A 26,080-nucleotide genomic window follows, 5' to 3' on the forward strand; every position below is an offset into this window, starting at 1 on the left:
AGCCTACTGCTCCCTGAGTACATAGAACATAGAACATAGAACAGTACAGCACAGAACAGGCCCTTCGGCCCTCAATGCTGTGCCGAGCCATGATCACCCCACTCAAACCCACGTATCCACCATATACCCGTAACCCAACAACCCCCCCCTTAACCTTACTTTTATTAGGACACTACGGGCAATTTAGCATGGCCAATCCACCTAACCCGCACATCTTTGGACTGACGTTTGGAAGGAACAACAGTTGCACACCATGCTGTGTGCTTTTACAATGGTTATAAAGGTGCCAATTGCTCATAAGACATCGTGGAAACACACTGCGGGCTCATTTCTTAATTCTAAGGGCATGTGAACAGATAAACGTGGACAGAAAGCTTGAGCTGCAGAGTTCTGCCGCAGGCCACAGTGAGGCTGGATCACAAGACATCCCTCATAGTGATGGGTGACCTGCTGCTAACCCTTTGAGATATATTAGAACAAAATCAATTTTTGAGAATGACATTTTCAACGGCCAACCGTAAAAATTTAATTTCGCACTAGTTCAATGAATAATTCCAGTATGGCACCCCTGGTATCCAGAATATCTTACAAATTTACCATACGTAAACTTGGAAGGAACTTTCAATGGTCAACAATAGAGTTATAAACTTTATTAAGGTGGACTTTGGTTGTACGATATTTCAAAAATAAGGTTTGCGTGACAAAAACTGATTGGCTGTTGAATGGCACTTTTAACTATGTATCTACGTAATTTATAAATTGGACAAATTAGACTTAAATGCAACTTAAACTCCAGCTGCTAATTTTCCGTTCAAGAATCGGCAACCAGGCCCACACATCTGGGTTGACAAGACGTCCACAGGGAATTGGGAAAGGCTATTGGGCGGAGAATCGCTTTCTGACGCCGAAATCTTGCGGTACCTGCTTCACGGCACATCGCAATTCTCGTTGCCTCGACAGCCATGCAGCTGCGCACGCCGCTGATTGTCCATTGCCGTGGTCTGCAAGGCAGCCATGCAGCTGCGCACGCCGCTGATTGTCCGTTGCCGTGGTCTGCAAGGCAGCCATGCAGCTGCGCACGCCGCTGATTGTCCATTGCCGTGGTCTGCAAGGCAGCCATGCAGCTGCGCATGCCGCTGATTGTCCATTGTGAACCTAGGGCCACAGGTTGTATGGGTCCCCCCCTCCCCCCCCAGGGCACCCACCACTGGCCCCAGCTGACACATCAGCTGTATGGGTGCGCTCCAGCGCAACCAGTGCCATCTTGTTGGTTGGGATGAGTGTGTGTGGGGAGTGTAATGTGTATGTGTAGCTGCAGCTTGTCAGCCTCCCGAGTGTCAATCACCGACCCGGCCAATCCCGCACTGTTTTTCATTGGAATCGATTGTGTTCCACACGGCACTAGCGTTAGCCCCTCAGTTGTCGCTGGAATCACTGTCATAGACTCACTACAGTGCAGAAGGAGACCATCCATTCCACACCGACCCTCTGTAAGAGCACCCTACTTAGGCCCACCTAACCTTTTGGAAAATTTAGTATGGGCAATCCACCTAACCTGCTTATCGTTTGGACTGTGGGAGGAAACCGGAGCACCCGAAGGATACCCACGCAGACACGAGGAGAACGTGCAGACTCCGCACAGGCAGTGACCCAATGCCGGAATTGAACCAGGGACCCTGGCGCTGTGAGGCAGCAGTGATTACCACTGTGCTACCGTGCTGTCCCTTGATGCAGTCATCCTTTGTAAGGTGGTGTTTGAACAATCTTTCAGCCACAGTGTTGAACCAGAGGGTGGCTGCAAGGTGACCAGGATTATCTATTCTACACCTGGCTGATCTCCACAATCCACATGGCCAACACATGGATAATGAAATTTACGCTGCCACAAGCGGCAATGATTCTGCAGCCATGGCCGCCCTGGAGAATCCTCCACTACTTGTGAGAGTGGGTGTCCCAGTTCATGGTGATCTGTTGCAGTTCTCCACAGCCTGGCCAATGTGAGGCTGCTGCCCTTAAAGGGAAGGAGGCAATCAGCATGGTGATGTTCCAGGTGGACTGTCTGAGAAGGCATAATTTGATTCCTCCGAATATAACCCCAGATTTGAATTTCCCTGCAATCCACACTTTTATCATCCCTTTATTATGAGCATTCACAACTCCCTCTTGGCTGCATTCCTGAAGTAAAAGCCACAAAGTGTCATGTGAGGGTCCCTTTAAGAAAAGTATGTTTTATCAAATGACTGCAGTGATGTCACTGTGTGGGTGGAGCTGGGCTGTGATTCTGTCTTTTACTTTTGTTTTGAGCTGGAAGCTGTTTTGTGGCTCTGTTTGATTGTTTCGTTTTCAGTTAGGTGCTGCATTCAAACAAAGAAGGTGTATTTTTCATCTCTCTCTCTCTCTCTCTCTCTGCATGCTAAAGAATGTCTCCAGACCACTTGATAACTTCAAAGTAATACCTATTTTCTGTAAGGAATTCAAACCGACTGTTTTGTAGAAAAGGGTGTTTGGCTTATGGATGTTGTTAGGAAAGTTATTAAGGGTGACCTATAGAGTACTCTATCTTTGGGTAGGGTATTTGTGTTGGTAGTTGATAAGGGGTGGGATATGTCCCACGCTGGCGTGAAAACCGGCGCCAACAACTCCCGGCATCAATGGCCCCTAAAGTAAGGAATTCTCACCTTTCCAGGGGGCGTGGTTGCTGCCGGAGTTGTCCCAGCAGCTCCGGCGCATGCGCGGAACGGCCGGCATATTTCCGTGTATGTGCGGGGGTTCCCTTCTCTGTGCCGGCCCCCGGGCAATATGGAAGAGGCCTAAAGGGGCCCGGCGCAGAGTAAAGTAGACCCCCACAGAACCTGCCCGCTCGCCGATCGGTAGACCCCGATCGCGGGCCTGGCCACCATGGGGGCCCCCCTCTGGGGTCGGATCCCCCCCCTGCTCCCCCTCTCCAGGACGGCCCCCGCACACTCAGGTCCTACCGTTTGGGAGGCGAGTAATCCACGCCGGCAGGACTCGACCAAACCCGCTGGCCACTTAGCCCATCGGGGCTCGGAGAATCGCCGGGGGTGCCGCTGTCAACGGCACCTGACTGGCGTGGTGGCGATCCCGCCGGTGCCCGGGAATGGGGAAGCCGGCATCAGGGCGGCGCTCCGGAGAGTCTCCGACCTGGCGCCGGGTCAGAGAATCCCGGCCAGAATGTTTACTGTGCGTTTATAAAATGTTAACTGAATTCATAGAATAAACATTGTTTTGTTCAAAAGTATTTTAGATCTCTGTTGCATAACACCTGTAAAGTGGGCCCTTGTGCTCCCCATAACCAAAATCTATTAACAGTTGTAGGTCAGGTGAACGCCATGATATACTTTGGTTTTCCCTCAACCCTTCTCCATAACACAAGGAACAATTCCATACCAAGCATTGGTTTAGCTCACTCGGCTAAATCGCTGGCTTTTAAAGCAGACCAAAGCAGGCCAGCAGCACGGTTCAATTCCCGTACCAGCCTCCCCGGACAGGCGCCGGAATGTGGCGACTAGGGGCTTTTCACAGTAACTTCATTGAAGCCTACTCGTGACAATAAGCGATTTTCATTTCATTTTCAAACATCCGATAATCTGTGGAAAACGCAAACGCAGTACCCGACCCAGGCAAGGGATGTGGGGGGGCTGGGTGAGGGGCCATTATCGTTATGTGATCAGATGGGAAGGTGCAGATCCCATCACTTTCTGGCTTCTTTGTGAGTAAGTTCACAGAGGGAAGGCTCCAGGAGGCCTTCTGGCCTGGAGGCCAATTGATGTCCTTTAAGTGGGGCCACCATTGATAATTAACCAGTAGTGGATGGGGTCCATACCACATCAGCTCAGCACGAAGAAAGCCCTGACAGAAATGCTTGGTGGGAGGGGGGAGGTTCTGGTGTTCGGGGGGGGTGGGGGGGGGAGGGGGGGGGGGGTGTCAGTCTTGTCAGGCTCACCACGACTGGTGGATGTACCTCCTGGTGGAATTGGAGTGAATAAGACACCCCCTCCCTGCTCTTTAAACAATCTCTCCTTTCAGGGGTTCCCCTCTCTAGCTCTGATGAACCCAGCCCACTCACATTTCCCTGGGGCTGCAGTAACGATTGCCGGTGTAGGTTACCGCTCCGACCAGTAGCTCTCGGAGGTGTGATATCCACCCTGCACCAGGATGTTTGCTGGGAGATTCCCTCACCTGAGACAGGAAGCTGGATGGCCAGCGGGTAGGTGCCCCGACTGGGACTTCACCCCAATAAATGCCCATAGTTCTGGGCATTCCTTAGTGCCTGTGCTGCGGCGCCTTCCCCTGATTGAGGGCTCCTACACGCTGCTATCTCAGGCTGTGACTGGAAGGCTGGTGACTTTCACCGGAGGAGGCTGCAGATGGCCTTGCAGGATGTCCTTGAGCAGCTCTGAGTTTAGAATGCCCGGCAAAGGTGGCATCGTACTGGGCTGGCTGACAGGCGGTGGCGGAGGCACACGTGGGTGGCAGTGGTGGGAAGATGGCGGCTGTTATACCAAGAGAGAGGACAGCAGATTGGCACATTCACTGGCAGAGGTGGTCAATCCAGGTAATCTGTTGGAGCCCACATTACTGAAATGCTGTGATTAAGCTGCTTTGAACAATGATATCCAGAGGCAATGATGGCTGTGGTGTTCTTTGTGATTCTGTTATTGGGATGGATGTCTTGGTGTTCACAAAGATCACAGAAGCTAAGGTCATTAACAAAGCTAACATTTATTACACTACTTATTAAAGCCCGACCACTTACTCCTATAGTACACAATATTCTAGTAATCTACAATCTACTAACACTAGTCTCTCTCTCTATCTATAACTGTACTGCCCTCCCTATCTCTGCTCTCTCTTGCTCTCCTCCAACTCTCTCCCAGAAGTCTGTCAGTCACTGCATTATATAGTCCTGCATCTAGCTCCATCGTGTGGCTAATTATGATATGACATTAACCCTTTGTATTCTGAACATTCCCGTAATGTCACAATGGCAGGTTCAGGTTCAGTGTGAACCTGAACCTTTGCACTGAGATAGTGAGTGGTTCCTGTTTGTGCTGCATTGGAAACTTCGGCATCCACCGTCCACCGTTACCTCACTCTGCCACCAGTGTCATCATGGTGCTGGCCACTAAATCCACACAGGAAAGTAGAGGCTCAACGCTCTGTGCCAAACCCTTTGCCAAGTTGGAGCCGGACCCCAGCCTGCCCTTTGGCAGTGACAGCAGGGTAGGTGTGCTAGTGCTCCAACCACTTGTGTGTGATCCCCGCTGGCTTGTTTCTGTACACTGTTCCATCAAATCCTTTGCAACAGGGCTGGCATGCAACCTCACCCTCTGGTGAGATGGCTGATGCAATGTCCTTTCCTCCTTGTCCGGCTACAGGCCACTCATACCCTGTAACTCACCACGTGCTGTAACTCTGAGATATTTTGGTGTCCGAGCTGAGGGCAGTGTGTATCAGATTGAAGGTCGATCTTCCGTCCACGCTGTGCCAGCATCTCACCGCGGCGCAGCGTGGCCGGTGAAAGCCGGGCGACTCCGCTTCCGGGGATCTACCCGACTCGCAACACCTCGCGGGATTCAACGCAATCTCACGAGACGCTGCCCAAAATGGACGGGATCACATTTTTAGCAAATCTGCATATTAGAGCCAGGCAGTAAGCCTGACTCTAATGAGCAGGTTCCCGAGGTACCTGAGGCTTTGGGATTCAATCCCTTCACTTTAGGGACCTCAGGCAAGCGCTGTTTGGTACTGGCCCCCACATGGACCAGACGGAATGACACTGGTGGGGGTCTCTCAAGGGGATAGGAGGCCCCCAGCTGCGTGCCCTTTGAGCAGGGTGGTGCCCTGGCACTGCTGCCTGGGTACTCTGGCAGTGCCAGCTGGGAACCATGGCAATGCCAGCTGGCAAAGGCACTGCCAGGTTGGTGGTGCCAACTGGCATTATTGTGTGTGCGTGATTAGGCTGGGGTTGCCCAATGTGGATGTTGTGGTGCATGGGGGGTGCCCTCCCATGTTCCATTCAAACTGGGGGGAAGTTGCCGATGTTTTTTTACAAAAAACATGTGGTTCCAAGATTGTAAATGAAACAGATTTCAGGAGGAGAGAGCAGTGGGTTGTGAGAAGGTGAATTAGGCAGGAGCACATCATCATTCTCAGTGGTTTGAACCTCGCTGCTGGCCACTGCCACAGTGATGGTCGCACAGTGACATCCAGTGTCGTCTACCCCATGGGCATGAATAACCTTGCCTGCTCCCCACCACATCCTGCTGGTTAGCTGCTGATGCTGCCTCTTGTGGACCATCCTGTCCTGCAATAGAGAGGGAAGTGTTACCAGTGAGTGTGGTGTGTGATGTGCCTGCCACTGTTGAATAGCTGGCCTTGTGCGCGAGGTGTGAAAGTGCAGCTTGCAGCAGTACAAAGTGTTGGAGGTTAGACTATCAGTGTGAGTTATCAGCCATGTTTGAAGGAAATTGTTTGGGAAGTGAGTGAGGGGGTGGGTCGGACGCCGCAATATGTGAGGCTGGCGATGAGCTTGGTGGAATATGTTCCGTGAAGATGCTTTCGGTGACCTTCATCCCTTGTGTGGGATCATCAAACTTCTTACAGCATTGCATCCAGGGCCTCAGGGCTAGACGGCTGCCATTGGCCACAGCACCATGTGTCATTCATACAATGGTTTAGCACACTGGGCTAAATCGCTGGCTTTTAAAGCAGACCACGGCAGGCCAGCAGCGCGTGTTCAATTCCCGTACCAGCCTCCCCAAACAGGCGCCGGAATGTGGCGACTAGGGGCTTTTCACAGTAACTTCATTTGAAGCCGACTTGTGACAATAAGTGATTTTCATTTCATTTCACGTGATCCATGTGTCCCATTTCAAGGACTATCCAATTTAGCCTCTGAAGAACTTTGTTTTAAGGAGATTTAAACTCCTTAAACTTGTTTTGAGGAGTTTTTTTCTGTAATTGAACCTGGCATTTGAGAGCTTGTGTTAATAATGCTAGGAAGCTTGCTGGAGAAGTAATCCAATAAAATGATCTTCAATATAAGGCATTAAGGCCGTCGTTGAGGTAAAGATCACAAAGTGGGACATTATTGAAGTTGAGTTCCTCCAGGGTAGTGACCTCGGCCCAACCATCTGCAGCTTCATCAATGACCTTCCTTCCATCATAAGGTGGGAAGTGGGAATGTTCACTGATCATTGCACAATGTTCAGCACCTTTTCTATCTCCTCAGACACTGAAGCAGTCCGTGTCCAAATGCAGCAAGACCTGGGCAATGTCCAGGCTTGGGCTGATAAGTGCCAAGTAACATTCACACCACTCAAGTGCCAGGAAATGGTTATCTCCAATCATCCAATCACCACCATCGACACAGTGTTAGCCCTATGCACCATCGCCAAGAAGCACTTCAGCCACTCACCAAGGCTACTTAATCTGTTCAGCTCTGAAGGGCAACTGAACTTTGTTACAATCACAATATTTTTGCTTGTCTGAAATCCATCAAATGATGTTCTTTGCATTTCTAACTGCAGAGAATGAAGAACTGGTCACATTCTCCTGACTGGAGATAACTGTTTTACTCACTGTTTTAGTCCTTACGCCAGAGGTCAGGATGATCTTTAAGTCATCTCTGCCACGTCTCCTAATGTTCCTTTTCTGGTTGAACTGTTGCATGTGCTGTCGCCAGCACCAGGAGGATAAATAAATTCAGCAAGTGCCTCGTTCATCTTGTGTTTAATTAGCGAGTTGTTGTGGAGCCTAATCATTCGAAGGAATCCTGTTATCTTGCATCACTCAACTTTCTGTAGCAATTCCTCATTTATTTAAGGAGTCTCTTGTTTTTTTTCCCCAGGTGGATGGATGACAGTATGATTCAGGACATCACCCCCAAACTGATCGGAGACCGGCCAAACACGTACACCTACACAAAGGCGCTGGCAGAGTACGTGGTGCAACAAGAGAGTGGGGATTTGAATATAGCCATTATCAGGCCCTCAATTGTTGGAGCCAGTTGGCAGGAGCCGTTCCCAGTAAGTCATTTTACTTTAGCGCAGAGTATTTTATCATTCTACTTTATTTCAGCTCAATATGGCTGAGTAAACATGACGTATAAGTCTTGGTTGTTATTACACGAGATAGACTCGGAGCAGGGAGCCAATTAGAAGCAAGAGAAGAGCTACATTAAAATGAGAAATTCTTCTACTACACTCGAACTGATCCATAACCAGTCCCTGCCGACATCAGCAGATGTACTGATGTTGAAGAAGCTATTTTGTTGCTTGAGGCGAGACAGGGATTTTCTGTCAAGACAAAGATTTTTATTTGCACAGGGTCTGAGAGGGAGGGTAAAGGCACTTCTGTGGGATCGCTCTTCAAACCTTCGTCGATTGGCACCTCTTAGGCAGCCAAGAATTGTTGAGACGAAATGTTTGGTGTGAAGGAGGAAAGTTTTGGAGTTGTTAATGAAGGCAATGTGGGAATAAGCTGTGTCGAGCCTGATTTTCTCTCCTTGGTGACAGCTCGAAATGATCTGACAGTTAGTTTCTTGGCCGTGATCACAGCGTGAGTTGTGTCGCAATCAAACTGAAACTTACCTGGTCTGTTAATGTATGTAGAGATAGACTAATTAAAATTTACCATTAGGAAGGAGGGCCATTCAGCCCATCATGTCCATGCTAACCATCAAGCAGCCATCCAGCCTAATCCCACTTTCCAGCTCTTGGTCCAAAACCTTGCAAGTTGCGACACTTCATGCCCACATCCAAGTCCTTTTCAAATGCTGTGTGGGTTTCTCCCTCCACCACTCTTTCAGTCAGTAATTTCCAAATTCCCACCACTCTCTGGGCGAAAATATTTCCTCTTGAATCCTCTCTGAACCTCTTGCCCCTCACCCAATATCTATGCCCCCTGGTTATGGATCCCTTAACCAAGGGGAATGGGGGCTTCCTGTCCACTCTATCTTGACCCATCATAGTTTGATACATTGTAGTTGGGTCTCCCCTCAGCTTCCTTTCTTTCCAAGAAACAACCCTAGCCTATCCAATCTTCCTCTAACTATCCTTTTTCAATTCTGGAAGCCACTTCATGAATCTCCTCTGTGCCTTCTCTAGTGCAGTCATACCCTTCCTGTAACGCAGTCACCAGGACAGAACATGGTACAGAACTTCCAACTGGGATCTAGTGTTTTATACACATCCAACATAACCTTCCAACCCCTATATTCTCTACTTCAGCAATAAAGGCGAGTGTGCCACATGCCATCTTGACCACATATCTACTTGTCCTGCCACCTTCCAGGAAGTCCCTCTGTTCCTCTACACTTTTCATTGATTATAGAATCCCTACAGTGCAGAAGGAGGCCATTCAGCCCATCAAGCCTGCAACGACCCTCCGAAGGAGCACCCAGACCCACTCCCCACCCGATCCCTGTAACCCAGTAACCCCACCTAACCTTTAATTTACCATGGCTCCAAATGTCCATCTCCAGTGGCATTATTCACACGTGTACCTTTACCAAATAAGGTACCGGCGGGAACTCCAGGCACCTGAGAGTATGGCCCGGCCTGGGCTTGCAACAATAGGCTGGTGCATATCAATCGGATCGATTATCGCTTGATGGCCGATTGACAGGGCAGGTCCGGACATGTCTTGGCAGCTTGTCTGACCTCTAGTGTATTAGAACTTGGCCAGTTCGAATTCCCATGGGGCTGTGTGCTGGAGTGACTGTGGCTTGTTTAAAATGCCCAATTCTTTAATTTAAAATGGCCAATTCTAATCAGGCCTACAAGCAAGGTCTTGATAGGTCACCACAGCTCCCTTACCTTGAAATGTTTCCCTGAACGCAGGGCTTTACCGGATTGAATTCCATTTGCCTCTATACCACCTTCCACACTAGTTTATCTTCCTGCAGTCGACAGCTTTGTTCTTCATTATCAACCACATGCTCATTTTTTCTATCGTCTGCAGAATTCTTAATTATACAACATACAGTACAGGAGGCCATTCGGCCCATTAAGTCTGCACCGACCCACTTAAGCACTCATTTCCACCCTATCCCCATAACCCAATAACCCCTCCTAATGTTTTTCGACACTAAGGGCTATTTATCATGGCCAATCCACCTAACCTGCACGTCTTTGGACTGTGGGAGGAAACTGGAGCACCCGGAGGAAACCCACGCAGACACGGGGAGAACGTGCAGACTCCGCACAGACAGCGACCCAGCGGGGTATCGAACCTGGGACCCTGGCGCTGTGAAGCCACAGTGCTACCATGCAGCCCACTGCATTCAAGTCCAAAGCAAGCATCTTAGTACTAACCCCACTGAAAACAGGGATTCAGTCACAAAAACATCCCTCTGAGCCGATTTTGGATCGAACTTGTTATTTTGCTTTGGATGGTTGGGGTAGTGACTCTAACTCGGAAAATGCATCAGCTGTATCTCTGACACCTGGGTTATGGGTGTCTATTCCTTAGGTTTCACTTGCATTATTGTAGTACAGAGATTTACCCTCTAGTTGTTGGTTCAACGCCGTGAAGCCAACTAATTGCAGTGTTTGTAGTGACTGCACAGCTGCCTGCATTTTGACACATTTTTAATTTTAAAATTTTTCCTTCTGTCTGAAGTACATCACATGGCGGCTCCTGCTCCTTCAGTGGCCTCACCCTCTCTGAACTCTGCTCAATATTTAATGGCTGCAATATAGGAATGGCCAATCAGCAGCTTGAGTAATTACCATATAGCTCTTTAAAACCATGGCCACGCATGAATAAGTAATCTCAAACTGGCAGAGAGGCAAACAGGAAGCAACAAGGTCATTGTTGGCACAGGGATAGATTTTGAGTACAGCATCGGAAGACGAAGCAGACATCATGTCAAATGGAGCAGATTTTCTGTGGCTGATTTGCCGCACGATCACAGAATCATAGAATTTACAGTGCAGAAGGAGGCCATTCAGCCCATCGAGTCTGCACCGGTCCTTGGAAAGAGCACCCTACTTAAGCCCACACCTGCACCCTATCCCCGTAATCCCACCTAACGTTGGGACACTAAGGGCAATTTAGCGTGGCCAATCCACCTAACCTGCACACCCTAGGACTGTGGGAGGAAACCCACACATACACGGGGAGAACGTGCAGAATCCACACGGGCAGTCACCCAAGCCGGGAATCGAACCTGGGACCCTGGAGCTGTGAAGCAACAGTGCTAACCACTGTGCTACCCTGCCGCCCCACATGGATATTTGGATGTGACTCACTGCCTTACCGAGTTCCTGTTTTTTCAGTGCAATGGCGGAGTGGCGTGATCCTAGCAGAACCTCAGGGTAGCATGTGTGGGCTACAATGCCCGTAAACTGATTGGGAACAAGGGATGGAACCAAGGAAGAACAGAAGATGTGAAGCTTTCCCTATAACCAAGTGGGGGGGGGGGGGGGGGGGCAAACATTCACCTGTGGCGACTCCTGTTTTCTGCATCGAAGGAGTGTTATTATTCGAGACAATAAATTAGTCACATATTCACAACGTGAAGGGGGAGATCAGAATCTGAGAGACATGGGGCGAGAATCTCCCACCCCGCGCTGGGTCGGAGAATCGCCGGGGGGGGGAATCACGCAACTGGAGAACCGGCGCCATTGCCGCCGGGGTGGTCGGATCGGCGCAGGCTCAAACGGCCCCCCCCCCCGGCGATTCTCCCCGCGCCATGGGCTGAGTGCCAGCCGAGTTAGGCTGTGTCCTGCCGGCGCCTTTCTCGTGTTGCCGCCGAGACCACAGCGTTCATGCTGCAGGGGGGAGGGGGATCCGACCCTGCGGGGGGGGCCTCCACGGCGGCCTGGCCATTTACGACGGCGTCAACACTTAGCCCCAGGATCAGAGAATGCCGCCCATGGAATGAGGGGAAATACATGAAGGAAACAAGGACAAAGGAAGGGGACGAATGAATGGAGGCAAGGATATAGAAAGTAAGGAATGAGAAAGAGAGAAAAAAAAGCAAGGTTCTAAAATTATGAGAGGAAGGGAGTGAAGTTGGAGATAAGGAATGACCAGGAGTTTTGGAGAGAATGAGAAAAGGAGAGGGGAATGCGAGCCAGCCAGAATCCAGACTTCAAGGAAATAGTTGGAAATAAAACATGTCAAAAGACGATCAGTGACGGACTGGGTTTCCAATTTATTTGCAGTTAATACTTGTAGTTACAGTGTAGATGATCAGAGTAACGGCCTGTAATTTCCCAAAGTGCATTACTGTTGGACAAGGCTCACCTCTGACGATGCAGTTTCATATAATTGGCCTTTATATTTAATATATGGCTTAGCTTACAATTCATTTTCCTGGCGTTCAACCTTTACAAGTTTCAGCGTACCCCCAAAGGAACTCTACACCCATTGCAAACACTTTTATTATCTCTTAGTGTGCTGCAAAAAGGATTCTCACTCTCGTTTGTAAGTTTGATTCCATATCTGATCCTACCTCTGATCTTTTTTTATTCATTCACAATATGTGGGCATCGGTGACTAGGCCAGCATTTATTGCCAACCCCCTAATTGCCCTTGAGAAGGTGGTGGTGAGCCGCCTTCTTGAACATGCCTGAATGGCTTGCATTGCTGAGCACGGTAACTGCATTACCTCGGCTGGACTGTGTCCTCTGGGTGGCCAATACACTGCTTGGTGCCACACAATTCCTGCTTGGTGCCACAACATTTTGACTTTTTCTTTTGCGTTTCTGTCAGTCGCTGTGGGTGGGATTTAACAGAGCTTTCAGGTCTGAGTGAAGCACTTTGCATAATCTTCACTTTATCTGTTCCATGAGATCTCATTTCATCAAGTTTATCACAAAACTGATTGGGTCCGCAGGGCGGCAGCATTGCCCTCTCTTCAGTGCTAGCACAAACTGAGTTTACTTATCGCCTCCCCCTCACCGCCTCCCCCTCACCACCTCCCCCTCACCCCCTCCCCCTCACCCCCTCCCCCTCACCCCCTCCCCCTCACCGCCTCCCCCTCACCGCCTCCTGCTCACCACTCCCCCTCACCGCCTCCCCCTCACCCCCTCCCCCTCGCCGCCTCCCCCTCACCGCCTCCCCCTCACCGTCTGCCCCTCACCGCCTCCCCCTCACTTCCTCCCCCTCACTTCCTCCCCCTCACCGCCTCCCCCTCACCGCCTCCCCCTCACCGTCTCTCCCTCACCGTCTCCCCCTCACCGCCTCCCCCTCACCCCCTCCCCCTCACCGCCTCCCCCTCACCGCCTCCCCCTCACCCCCTCCCCCTCACCCCCTCCCCCTCACCGCCTCCCCCTCACCACCTCCATCATTGTTTGAAATTATGTAAGGTGGTAGCCTTCTTTTAGAACAAAGAAGAACAAAGAACAAAGAAAAATACAGCACAGGAACAGGCCCTTCAGCCCTCTAAGCCCGCGCCGACTATGCAGCCCGTCTAAACTAAAATCTTCTACACTTCCGGGGTCCGTATCCCTCTATTCCCATCCTATTCATGTATTTGTCAAGATGCCCCTTAAATGTCACTATCGTCCCTACTTCCACCACCTCCTCCGGCAGCGAGTTCCAGGCACCCACTACCCTCTGTGTAAAAAACGTGCCTCGTACATCTCCTCTAAACCTTGCCCATCACACCTTAAACCTATGTCCCCTAGTAATTGACCCCTCTACCCTGAGAAAAGGCCTCAGACTATCCACTCTGTCTATGCCCCTCATAATTTTGTAGACCTCTATCAGGTCGCCCCTCAGCCTCCGTCGTTCCAGTGAGAACAAACCGAGTTTATTCAACCACTCCTCATAGCTAATGCCCTCCATACCAGGCAACATCCTGGTAAATCTCTTCTGCACCCTCTCTAAAGCCTCCACATCCTCCTGGTAGTGTGGCGACCAGAATTGAACACGATACTCCAAGAGTGGCCTAACAGAAGAGTGTTCCTCTCTGATCACACTTTCTAATATTGTAACCTTGGATACCGTGCGGGCAGCACGGTAGCATTGTGGATAGCACAATTGCTTCACAGCTCCAGGGTCCCAGGTTCGATTCTGGCTTGGGTCACTGTGTGGAGTCTGCACATCCTCCCTGTGTCTGCGTGGGTTTCCTCCGGGTGCTCCGGTTTCCTCCCACAGTCCAAAGATGTGCAGGTTAGGTGGATTGGCCACGATAAATTGCCCTCAGTGTCCAAAATTGGCCTTAGTGTTGGGTGGGGTTAGTGGGTTATGGGGATAAGGTGGAGGTGTTGACCTTGGATAGGGTGCTCTTTCCAAGACCAAGTGCAGACTCGATGGGCCGAATGGCCTCCTTCTGCACTGTAAATTCTATGATATCTATGATGTTGAATGTAAGTAAAATGCACAGAACCACAGAACTGTCTTTCTCCAATGCAACATTATTTGACTTTTGCAACACTAACAATGGATACCCAACAAGGGACAAGTAAGTTAGGGGAGTCATTGGTGTCAGTGATATTGTCACTGGACTTGCAATCCAGAGATACAGGGTAATAATGCTCTGGGGACCCGGGTTCAAATCCCACCACGGCACATGGTAAAATTTGAATTTAATAAAAATTTGGATGGCCATAATGACCATTGTCAATTGTTGCAAAAACCCATCTGGTTCACAAATGCCTTTTAGTCCTTACCTACTACCAGGAGGATGTGGAGGCTTTAGAGAGGGTGCAGAAGAGATTTATCAGGATGTTGCCTGGTACGGAGGGCATTAGCTATGAGGAGTGGTTGAATAAACTCGGTTTGTTCTCACTGGAACGACGGAGGTTGAGTTACCTGGTCTGGTCTACATGTGACTACAGACCCACAGCAATGTGGTTGACTCTTAAATGCCTTCAGGGATGGGCAATAAATGCGAGACCAGCCAGCGACGCCCATGAACGATTTTAAAAAGAAAGCTGATATTTGGAGTTAAACCTTCTACAATCTACATTAGCTCCTGTGTTGACTGGCCAAGCACACGCAGCCCTTTCCTCTGTTCTCTCAATGTTGAGGTTGTTGAATCCTGACCAGCTCCAGCCAACGTATTCTCTGAGATAGAATGAGACACACCTTATCTGAAAGTGACCTCAAAGTATCTAATTTGTTTGCTGAGCTATATCGTTAAATGGTGTAATAATAATCTTTGGTCTGACTTTAATGTTGTGCAATTTTCAATCACTGAAAGATTCTTTCTCAAAATATGTTTGCTCAGAAGCGCTAATGACCCAATCCTAGACCTTGTTCCTCTCTAATCTAATTTATTGAAAAAAATGATTTAGCTTTATCTTTATGACATCTTAGAAAGAGATATGGATGGATGTTGAAGAATGAAGAGGAATATAAATATTTATATGGGATCTCCAAACTTTTTTAATGTTTCTAAACCTCATTTCCAAATTGTCCTGTATTTTCAATCAGTTAAAAACTGAAATCCTTTTTCAGACTCCAGCCTCTGTCCATTAATATCACATCTGCCGAATCAGTTTGCTGTAAATTTTTGATAATTGGTTGTCTAAAGGGGAATTCCAACTGAAATCTCCCAGTGCATTTCTGATGAAATGAAATGAAAATCGCTTATTGTCACGAGTAGGCTTCAATTAAGTTACTGTGAAAAGCCCCTAGTCGCCACATTCCAGCGCCTGTTCGGGGAGGCTGGTACGGGAATTGAACCAAGCTGCTGGCCTGCCTTGGTCTGCTTTAAAAGCCAGCAATTTAGCCCAGTGTGCAAACCAGCCCCTGATGCAGGCATATTCCTTTTTAAAAATAATCTTTTTATTGAATTTTTAATTTAAAAAAAAATATTGTAACAAAGCAAAAGAAAAAAACCCCAAAACATCAAAGTGTAGGACACAGTCAACAACACAGAGATACAACACAGATACATCAGTCGTGAAAACTGCCTAGTCCATCACGTGAACCCGCCTCCCATCCATTGACTCTGTCTACACCTCCTGCTGCCTTAGAAAAGCAGGCAGCATAATCAAAGACCCTCCCACCCAGCTTATTCTCTTTTCTAACTTTTTCATCAGGCAGGAGATACAAAAGTCTGAGAACGCGCACTAACAGATTCAAAAACAGCTTCTTCCCCGCTGTTACCGGACTCCTAAACAACCCTCTTATGGACTGATCTGATCTCTTTACACATCTTCTCTACTGAGTAGTACTACACTTCTGTCTGCTTTACACAATGCCCCTGTCTATGAATTTACATTATGTATTTTATGTTTGCCCTATTATGTATTTTGTTTTCATGTATGGAATGATCTGTCTGAACTGAACACAGAACAATACCTTTCACTGTACCTCCATACATGTGACAATAAACAAATCCAATCCAATCCAATACAGAGATACAACACAGAGATACACCACGTAAAAACAACACAGAGATACATCATAGATACATCATAGAGATACATCACGGAGATGCATCATGGAGATACAACGCAGAGATATATCATGGAGACACAACACCGAGATACGTCATAGAGATGCAACAGAAATACAACACAGAGATACATCATAGATATACAACACAGAGATTCATCACAGAGATACAACACACTGATTCAACACAAAGATATAACAAAGATATACACCTTAGAGATACAACACAGAGATAGAACAAAGCGATATAACAGAGATACAACAAATCAATACTTCAGAGATACAACACAGAGATACATCGTAGAGATACATCATAGAGATACAACAGAGATACATCAGAGATACATCATAGTGATGCAACACAGATAACCAGACAACGTGCCTCAATGACTATCGTCCGGTGGCCCTGACTTCAGTCGTAATGAAGTGCTTCGAGAGGTTGATCATGAAGCGCATCACCTCCATACTCCCAGAAAGCCTTGATCCACTGCAATTCGCATACCGTTGCAACCGGTCCACATCAGACGCCATTTCCCTGGCCCTACACTCATCCCTAGAGCATCTCGAAAACAAGGACTCCCACTTCAGACTCCTATTTATTGACTACAGATCCGCCTTCAACACCATAATCCCAGCCAAGCTCATATCAAAGCTCCAAAACCTAGGACTTGGCTCTCCACTCTGCAACTGGATCCTCGATTTTCTGACCAACAGACCACAATCAGTAAGAATGAACACCAACACCTCCTCCACAATAGTCCTCAATACCGGTGCCCCGCAAGGCTGCATACTTAGCCCCCTACTCTACTCCCTGTACACACACAACTGCGTGGCAAAACTTGGTTCCAACTCCATCTACAAGTTTGCTGACGATACAACCATAGTGGGCCGGATCTCGAATAACGATGAGTCAGAATACAGGAGGGAGATAGAGAACTTAATGGAGTGGTGTAGCGACAACAATCTCTCCCTCAATGCCAGCAAAACTAAAGAACTGGTCACTGACTTCAGGAAGCAAAGTACTGTACACACCCCTGTCAGCATCAACGGAGCCGAGGTAGAGATGGTGAGCAGTTTCAAATTCCTAGGGGTGCACATCTCCAAAAATCTGTCCTGGTCCACCCAGGTCGACGCTATCACCAAGAAAGCACAACAGCGCTTATACTTCCTCAGGAAACTAAGGGAATTAGGCATGTCCACATTAACCCTTACCAACTTTTACAGATGCACTATAGAGAGCATCCTCTCGGGCTGCATCACAGCCTGGTATGGGAACTGCTCGGCCCAGGACCGCAAGAAGCTTCAGAGAGTCGTGAGCACCGCCCAGTCCATCACACGAACCTGCCTCCCATCCATTGACTCCATCTACGCCTCCCGCTGCCTGGGGAAAGCAGGCAGCATAATCAAAGACCCCTCCCACCCGGCTTACTCACTCTTCCAACTTCTTCCATCGGGCAGGAGATACAGAAGACTGAGAACACACACAAACAGACTCAAAAACAGCTTCTTCCCCACTGTTATCAGACTCCTAAATGACCCTCTTATGGACTGACCTGACTAACATGTTTCAGCCGATGCCGGTGCTTATGTAGTTACATTGTGTACCTTGTGTTGCCCTATTATGTATTTTCTTTTATTTCCTTTTCATTTCAAGTACTTAATGATCTGTTGAGCTGCTCGCAGAAAAATACTTTTCACTCCACCTCGGTACACGTGACAATAAACAAATCCAATCCAAGATACAACACAGCGATACATCATGGAGATACAACACAGAGACATAGAACATACAGTGCAGAAGGAGGCCATTCGGCCCATTGAGTCTGCACCAACCCACTTACGCCCTCACTTCCACCCGAACCCCATAACCCCTCCTAAATGTTTTGGATACTAAGGACAATTTAGCATGGCCAAACCACCTAACCTGCACATCTTTGGACTGTGGGAGGAAACCGGAGCACCCGGAGGAAACCCATGCAGACACGGGGAGAACGTGCAGACTCCGCATAGACAATGACCCAGTGGGGAATCGAACCTGGGACCCTGGTGCTGTGAAGCCACAATGCTATCCACTGTGCTACCGTGCTGCCCAACACAACACAGAGATACATCAGAGAGATACAACATAGAGATACATAAGAGATACATCAGAGAGATACAACACAGAGATACAACACAGAGATACATCAGAGATATACATCAGAGAGATACAACACAGAGATACAACACAGAGATACATCAGAGAGATACATCAGAGAGATACAACACAGAGATACAACACAGAGATACATCACAAAGATACATCATTGAAGTACAACACAGAGATACAACACAGAGATACATCACAGAGATACATCATAGAAGTACAACACAGAGATACAACAGAGGTACAGCAAAGCAATACAACACAGAGATGCATCATGGGGATACATCATAGAGCTACAACAGAGATACATCAGAGATACATCATAGAGATGCAACACAGATACAACACATAAATACAACACAGAGATACAACACAGAGATACAACACAGAGATACAAAACAGATACAACAAAGCAATACAACACAGAGATACAACACAAGGCACAACACAGATACAACACATAAATACAACACAGAGATACAAAACAGATACAACAAAGCAATACAACACAGAGATACAACACAAGGCACAACACAGATACAACACAGAGATATATCACAGAGATACAACTCAGGGGTACAACATGCCCATCACAATAAAAGGAAACAAAAGAATATTCAGAAGGTCCCCAGCACTGAGCGGGAATTATACGCACAATGCGCTCCATCCCTCATCCAGGCCCAGAACACACCAGACAACAGCTGTATGGTTACATGATTATGATCAGAGAGTAGACCAGTAACAACAGATTCAAATTATTCTCAGCCCCCTGTCTTAACTTTGGAAAGAGTATAGTCTGACTTTCTATTACTGACATTAAGTGTGAAAACCTTTCTGCAAAGAACTCCTTACCGACCATGTAAATTGAACTGCAGACTGGAAAGTCCTGAATTCCAAAAATTAACTTGTGATTTTTTTTTTTAATTAAATAGGGTTGGATCGACAATTTCAATGGACCAAGTGGGCTTTTCATTGCTGTATGTAAATGATCTTTTTACTTGTCATTTTATTCTGAGTAAATAAATCTTTCTTAAAAGTTATTGAATTTACTGGTGACATTTGAAGCGGGGCTGAGTTCCCTGCCCACTCCCATCCCCCCCGTGGCCAAAGTGCGAGACAGGAGCAGTGCTCCCAATGTGCACCTTCACCTGTCTATTCTTGGGATTGTCCCTGTTGTATCATGTGCCCGGGAAATCCCAGCACAGACCTGTCCCCCGGGACAGTAAGACTCGCTACGTGTCAGCAACGTGGCAACACCTTCAACCTGTCTGCAACACCTTTCTGTTTGATTGATTTTGAGAGGAGATGGCTGCCACCCTGCCCATGAGTGTCACATCAGCTGAGCATCCAGAAAATGAAGCAACGGGTTGGAAATGCTCCATCCCACTTTCCTAACATTCCCCACCTTCCCGAGATACTTCCAATCTAATCCCACTTTCTAGAGCTTGACCCACTTCGAGCTCATACCTGAAAAACTTTAAATGCAATGAGGGTTTCTGCCTCAACTATCCCTTCAGGCAGTGAATTCCAGACCACTACCATTCTCTGTGGGAAAACAGCGCCCCTCAATAATTCTACCGTTACTTTAAATCCATGCCCCCGGTTATTGACCTCTCTAAAAAGGGGAATTAATTCTACTTAACCACATTCTCTGGGCTACTCATCATTTCGTGCACCTCAATTAAAATGGGTGGCACGGCAGCGCAGGGGTTAGCACAGTTGCTTCACAGTGCCAGGGTCCCAGGTTCGATTCCCGCCTTGGGTCACTGTCTGTGCGGAGTCTGCACGTTCTCCCCGTGTCTGCGTGGGTTTCCTCCGTGTGCTCCGGTTTCCTCCCACAAGTCCTGAAAGTCTATTAGGCAACTTGGACATTCTGAATTCTCCCTCTTTGTACCCGAACAGGCGCTGGAGTGTGGCGACTAGAGGTTTTCACAATAACTTCATTGCAGTGTTAACGTGAGTCTACGTGTGACAATAATAAAGATTATTATTATTAATTAAGCTGCTGCTAAGCCCCTTCTGCTCCAATCTTCCGTTATTGGTAATTTTTTGCAGTCCTAGAAACATCTTCCCAAAGTTCTACTGTACCCTCTCCAGTTTGATCACATCCTTGCTATACTGTGGTGACCAGAACTATATGTTGTACTCAAACTGTGGCCTCACATGTGTTTTATACAGTTTTAAAATAACTTCCTGGTCTTGTATTCTCTGCCTCAGCTAAATAAAGGCAAATATCCTGTCTGTCTTCTTCACATCTCATTTAGCTGTCCTGATGCCTTCATGAATCTGAGGATATGTACTCCAAGGCCCCTCGTTTGCTCCACACCCTTCAGCATCCGACCATATTTTGTGCATTCCCTTTCTCCTTCTTTGCTCTCCCCAAATGCTGTTTAGCACACTGGGCTAAATCGCTGGCTTTGAAAGCAGACCAAACAGGCCAGCAGCATGGTTCGATTCCCGTAACAGCCTCCCCGAATAGGGGCCGGAATGTGGCGACAAGGGGCTTTTCACAGTAACTTCATTTGAGGCCTACTCGTGACAATAAGCGATTTTCATTTCACTTCATTTTCAAATGCATTGGGTCACATTTCTCTGGAATCTTTCCATTTGCCATTATTCTGTCCACCTGAGGAGCCCATTCATAGCTTCCTGCAATTTCCAGTTTCTACTTTGCTGCCAACAAGGTGCCCAATGTTTGTACCATCTGCAAACCTCCTCATCGTTTCCCCAATGGATGAGTCTAGGTAATTGTTCTGTACCATGCAATTGTATAAGGTGTTAGAGAGGCCACACCTGGAGTATTGTGTTCAGTTTTGGTCTCCTTACCTGAGAAAGGACGTACTGGTGCTGGAGGGTGTGCAGAGGAGATTCACTCGGTTAATCCCAGAGCTGAAGAGGTTGGATTATGAGGAGAGGTTGAGTAGACTGGGACTGTACTCGTTGGAATTTAGAAGGATGAGGGGGGATCTTATAGAAACATATAAAATTATGAAGGGAATAGATAGTATAGATGCGGGCAGGTTGTTTCCATTGGCGGGTGAAAGCAGAACTAGGGGGCATAGCCTCAAAATAAGGGGAAGTAAATTTAGGATTGAGTTTAGGAGGAACTTCTTCACCCAAAGGGTTGTGAATCTATGGAATTCCTTGCCCAGTGAAGCAGTTGAGGCTCCGTCATTAAATGTTTTTAAGATAAAGATAGATAGTTTTTTGAAGAATAAAGGGATTAAGGGTTATGGTGTTCAGGCCGGAAAGTGGAGCTGAGTCCGCAAAAGATCAGTCATGATCTCATTGAATGGCGGAGCAGGCTCGAGGGGCCAGATGGCCGACTCCTGCTCCTAGTTCTTATGTTCTTATGTTCTTTATGTGGAAGCAAGTACTGAACCCTGCCAAACTGCACTGGAGACAACCTTCCACTCACTAAAATACCCTTCGACCTTTACCTTTCCTCCCTGCCACTTACCCAATTCTGGGTCAAACCTGCCACTTTTCTTTGAGTCCCATTGGCTTTTGGCCAGTCTGCCGTGTAGGGCCTTGTCAAAATCTCCCTAAAAATCCACGCTGACCACCTGAAACATGCTACCATCGGCATACCTTGTTACCTCCTGAACAAAAAACAATCAAGTTATTCAGACGGGAGGAGCTTCCTTTGACAAATCCGTGCTGACAGACTAGGTTAATCTGTGCCCCTCTCTTTACGATCATTTCTACTGTCCCTCAGAATTTGTTACCAATTCCAATTTTACTTTCCAATGGAGGACTCCTGACCAATGAGGAATGTTTAGATTGTGGGTTGCTGGGATACAGGCTCTGGTCATGGATAAAGCTGCAAGTGAAATATTGTTAAATTATCAAATGTAAGAAAAATGTGGAAAAAAGCGCAAAGCAGCCAACCTCGAGAGTCTTGCCAAGACCCTTAAAAGCTTTGCTTTCTTCTTTTACCACCATGGCTTCACAAGAAATATCAGCCTTGGACGTTCCTCTGCTATTGTACACCAAATTGAGTGGTGTAGCAACTGAAAAAAATGGACTCACATGTTGAAGGAGCTACGCTCTGAAAGCTAGTGATTCCAAATAAACCTGTTGGACTTTAACCTGGTGTTGTAAGACCTCTTACTGTGCTCACCCCAGTCCAACGCCAGCCTCTCCACATCACAACTGAAACAAATAAAATGCGAGCTCCTCACCCCAACCTTATTTTCATTCTCCCCCCACAACTAATAGGCCTCATGGTAGCATGGTGGTTAGCATCAATGCTTCACAGCTCCAGGGTCCCAGGTTCGATTCCCGGCTGGGTCACTGTCTGTGTGGAGTCTGTACGTCCTCCCCGTGTGTGCGTGGGTTTCCTCCGGGTGCTCCGGTTTCCTCCCACAGTCCAAAGATGTGCGGGTTAGGTGGATTGGCCATGCTAAATTGCCCGTAGTGTAAGGTTAATGGGGGGATTGTTGGGTTATGGGTTATGGGTATACGGGTTACGTGGGTTTAAGTGGGGTGATCATTCCCCGGCACAACATCGAGGGCCGAAGGGCCTGTTCTGTGCTGTACTGTTCTAAATATTCTAAACTTCGCTTGGACTTTGGCCGCTTCTCTGCCTCGTGTAAATGCCCCCAGAAAAGAACCTTGGCCATTGGCCCACCTCTCTTCAATCTACCCTGACCGCCAATCCCAGTCACTGCCAGGAACACTCTGGCTGCCGTCCCTATAGTGGGCTGGAAAGTACAAAAGTATCAGGATGGAGATGGACAACCTAGAAGTGGTCGTGTCTCCAATTTGGCCTCGAGCACTTGCCTTTGCAGGACTTAGTAAACATTTCTTCAGGGCTCCATTTCCCCCTTGAGTGACCGCCTGCCTCTTCAACTGCTGCACCAAATCACTCAGTGATTCAAGACAGAGATAGACAGGTTCTTGATTAATATGGGGATCAGGGGCTATGCGGAGAAGGCAGGAGAATGGGCATGAGAAAAATATCAGCCATGATTGAATGGCGGAGATGACTCGATGGGCCGAGTGGCCTAATTCTGCTCCTATGTCTTATGGTCTAATGCACCGGCCCTGGCCAACCGCAGTACTTACAGGCATTGGGGCAGCAAGTGGAAGTCCAATCCTAACTTTATAGGGGCATGTTAAAGAAAACCCCCCATCCTGTGTACGAGACCAAGTTATTGAGATTAAGTCAACAAAATCAACAATTCACACTCCAAATGCAAATCACTAGGGGCAGCAGGGTAGCATGGTGGTTAGCATAAATACTTCACAGCTCCAGGGTCCCAGGTTCGATTCCCGGCTGGGTCACTGTCTGTGTGGAGTCTGCACGTCCTCCCCCTGTGTGCGTGGGTTTGCTCCGGGTGCTCCGGTTTCCTCCCACAGTCCAAAGATGTGCGGGTTAGGTGGATGGGCCATGCTAAATTGCCCGTAGTGTCCTAATAAAAGTAAGGTTAAGGGGAGGGGGGTGGGGTTGTTGAGTTACGGGTATAGGATGGATATGTGGGTTTGAGTAGGGTGATCATGGCTCGGCACAACATTGAGGGCCGAAGGGCCTGTTCTGTGCTGTACTGTTCTATGTTCTATGTTCTATCCCACTCAGGAAATCATGGCAAAACCTCATTCTAAATATGTCAAAAGAAAATCCTTCATTAATTTAATGGCTCCCCTCATTTAGTCTGGAGTATCCCTTTAATACAAAATCAATGGTCAGAGTTTAATGTCTGGTATTTTTAACATTTGAAGACTTTAAGATTTAAAAATTCTCTTCTGTCCGTTTTCAAGTCCTTCCCTGGCCTCCTCCCTGTTTCTGTGGCCTGCTTTAGCCTGGAGGCCCTGGAATTCTCCGTGTCTCTGACATTAGAGAATTTCTAATTTTGATTGCTTCTCCATGTCTGGCCATGTCCTCGGCTGCCAAGGCCCTGGGCTCCAGAACCACCTCCCTAAGACTTTCCACCTCTCTTTCCTCCTTTAAGGTGCTCCCTTAAAACCCACTTCTTCGATCAAGCATTTGGTCCAGTCGCCCCTTGTGTTACTTGATGTCAAGGTATAAAGCAACTTGGGACTTTTTATTGGGTTCCAGGTGCTATATTAATGCAAGTTGTGCAGTTAAGGGGTGGCCAAGGCAGAGCTCATTAGGGTCAAACCGACGGGGGTGAAAATCACAATACGGTTGCCACTAAAGTCCGAAGCTCTGTGGGATCAGAACCAATCTATTTCCATGTAAGTGTAGGTCCACCTCACAAACCGTCCGTACCTAATAGAAATTGGCAGTACTGTTCATAGGGGACACAGCGCATACGGTGTTGGAAATTAAACATCACACTGGTAATGTAGTGATGTTCTTCTGAGGTGTTTAGAATGATTAGTGTTATAGTGGCACATTGGAACAGAGTACAGGAGCCTGGCCCACATTAGATTGGATATTGCTGGATACAATAAACAGAAAACGATTCACTGAAATCACAAACCATATGGTACACAAAACAAGTAACAGTTCAATGTTCTAAATTGGCTACTAGAGTGCGGCCCTATCAGCTAAAACTTGCAATTAAATTCCAGTCCAAATAAATATTTATAACGGCACTTCCCCAGGGCGGCAAATTTGGGAATTCAAAAAACAAATCTGTCTCTGGGTACAGTGCTGGAGAAAGGACTGAGGAATGAGTCGGAGCCTCTCTCTTTGCTCATATTTGCTCATATTGCTCACAGAGTGCTGCAATTCAGTTGGTGTGTACAGATGACTTTTCTGTATTGATGCTGTACATATTCAAAGTAGTAATGGTCAGGTGGATTGGAAAGAAGCCTTTGAGGCAAGGTTTAATTACATAGCTCCCCTCCTGCTTCCCTGTTACAGCGTAAGCAGAGAATATTTTACCATTGTTCCTATGATAGTTGTCTCACTACTATTTTATTTCCAAATTATCCCGACTTAGCAGATAATGTCACATTATCACCGTGAGGTGACTCTGGTGTTCAAATTCTGCTCCATTAAAAACAATCACCCATTGACAATCACGCTTAGGGGCTGGTTTAGCACAGGGCTAGATCGCTGGCTTTGAAAGCAGACCCAGGCAGGCCAGCAGCACGGTTCAATTCCCGTATCAGCCTCCCCGAACAGGGGCCGGAATGTGGCGACTAGGGGCTTTTCACAGTAACTTCATTTGAAGCCTACTCGTGACAATAGGCGATTTTCATTCTTCATTTCATGCCAATTTAGCATGAGGTTCTCTTGCCTAATTATAATAATAATCTTTATTAGTGTCACAAGTAGGCTTACACTGCAATGAAGTTACTGTGAAAATCCCCCAGTCGCCACATTCCGGCGTACACGGAGGGAGAATTCAGAATGTCCAATTCACCTAACAACACATCTATCTCCAACTAGTAACAACTTCAATTTCCAGAATTGGTGGTATAGAACCCCACAGTGTTATACAGAGGCAGGAATACGTGACACAGCTCTTGAGGAAGATGGAGCCTCTGAGATCTATTTACAGTGACAGAAACGTGAGGAAAACGGGATCGATGATTAAATGGATTAGTTGAGGTGGGGGGGGGGTTGGCGAT

The 26,080-nt window shown here is 47.6% G+C and overlaps 1 protein-coding gene across 4 annotated transcripts in view; it reads left to right on the forward strand.

Moving 5' to 3' along the window:
• The window catches only part of si:dkey-97m3.1 (fatty acyl-CoA reductase 1), a 242,214-nt gene that overhangs the window by 170,781 nt on the left and 45,353 nt on the right, over window positions 1-26,080 (forward strand). For 3 of the 4 annotated variants that reach the window (XM_038780543.1, XM_038780545.1, XM_038780544.1), the window contains exons 5-6: window positions 7,874-8,051; window positions 19,465-19,509. In XM_038780543.1, the coding sequence (XP_038636471.1) occupies window positions 7,874-8,051; window positions 19,465-19,509 (223 nt within the window). The remainder of the gene's footprint in view (window positions 1-7,873; window positions 8,052-19,464; window positions 19,510-26,080) is intronic. The other variant, XM_038780546.1, reaches the window with a different exon arrangement.

Source organism: Scyliorhinus canicula, chromosome 20, assembly GCF_902713615.1.
Source record: "Scyliorhinus canicula chromosome 20, sScyCan1.1, whole genome shotgun sequence".
NCBI classification, from domain to species: domain Eukaryota; kingdom Metazoa; phylum Chordata; class Chondrichthyes; order Carcharhiniformes; family Scyliorhinidae; genus Scyliorhinus; species Scyliorhinus canicula.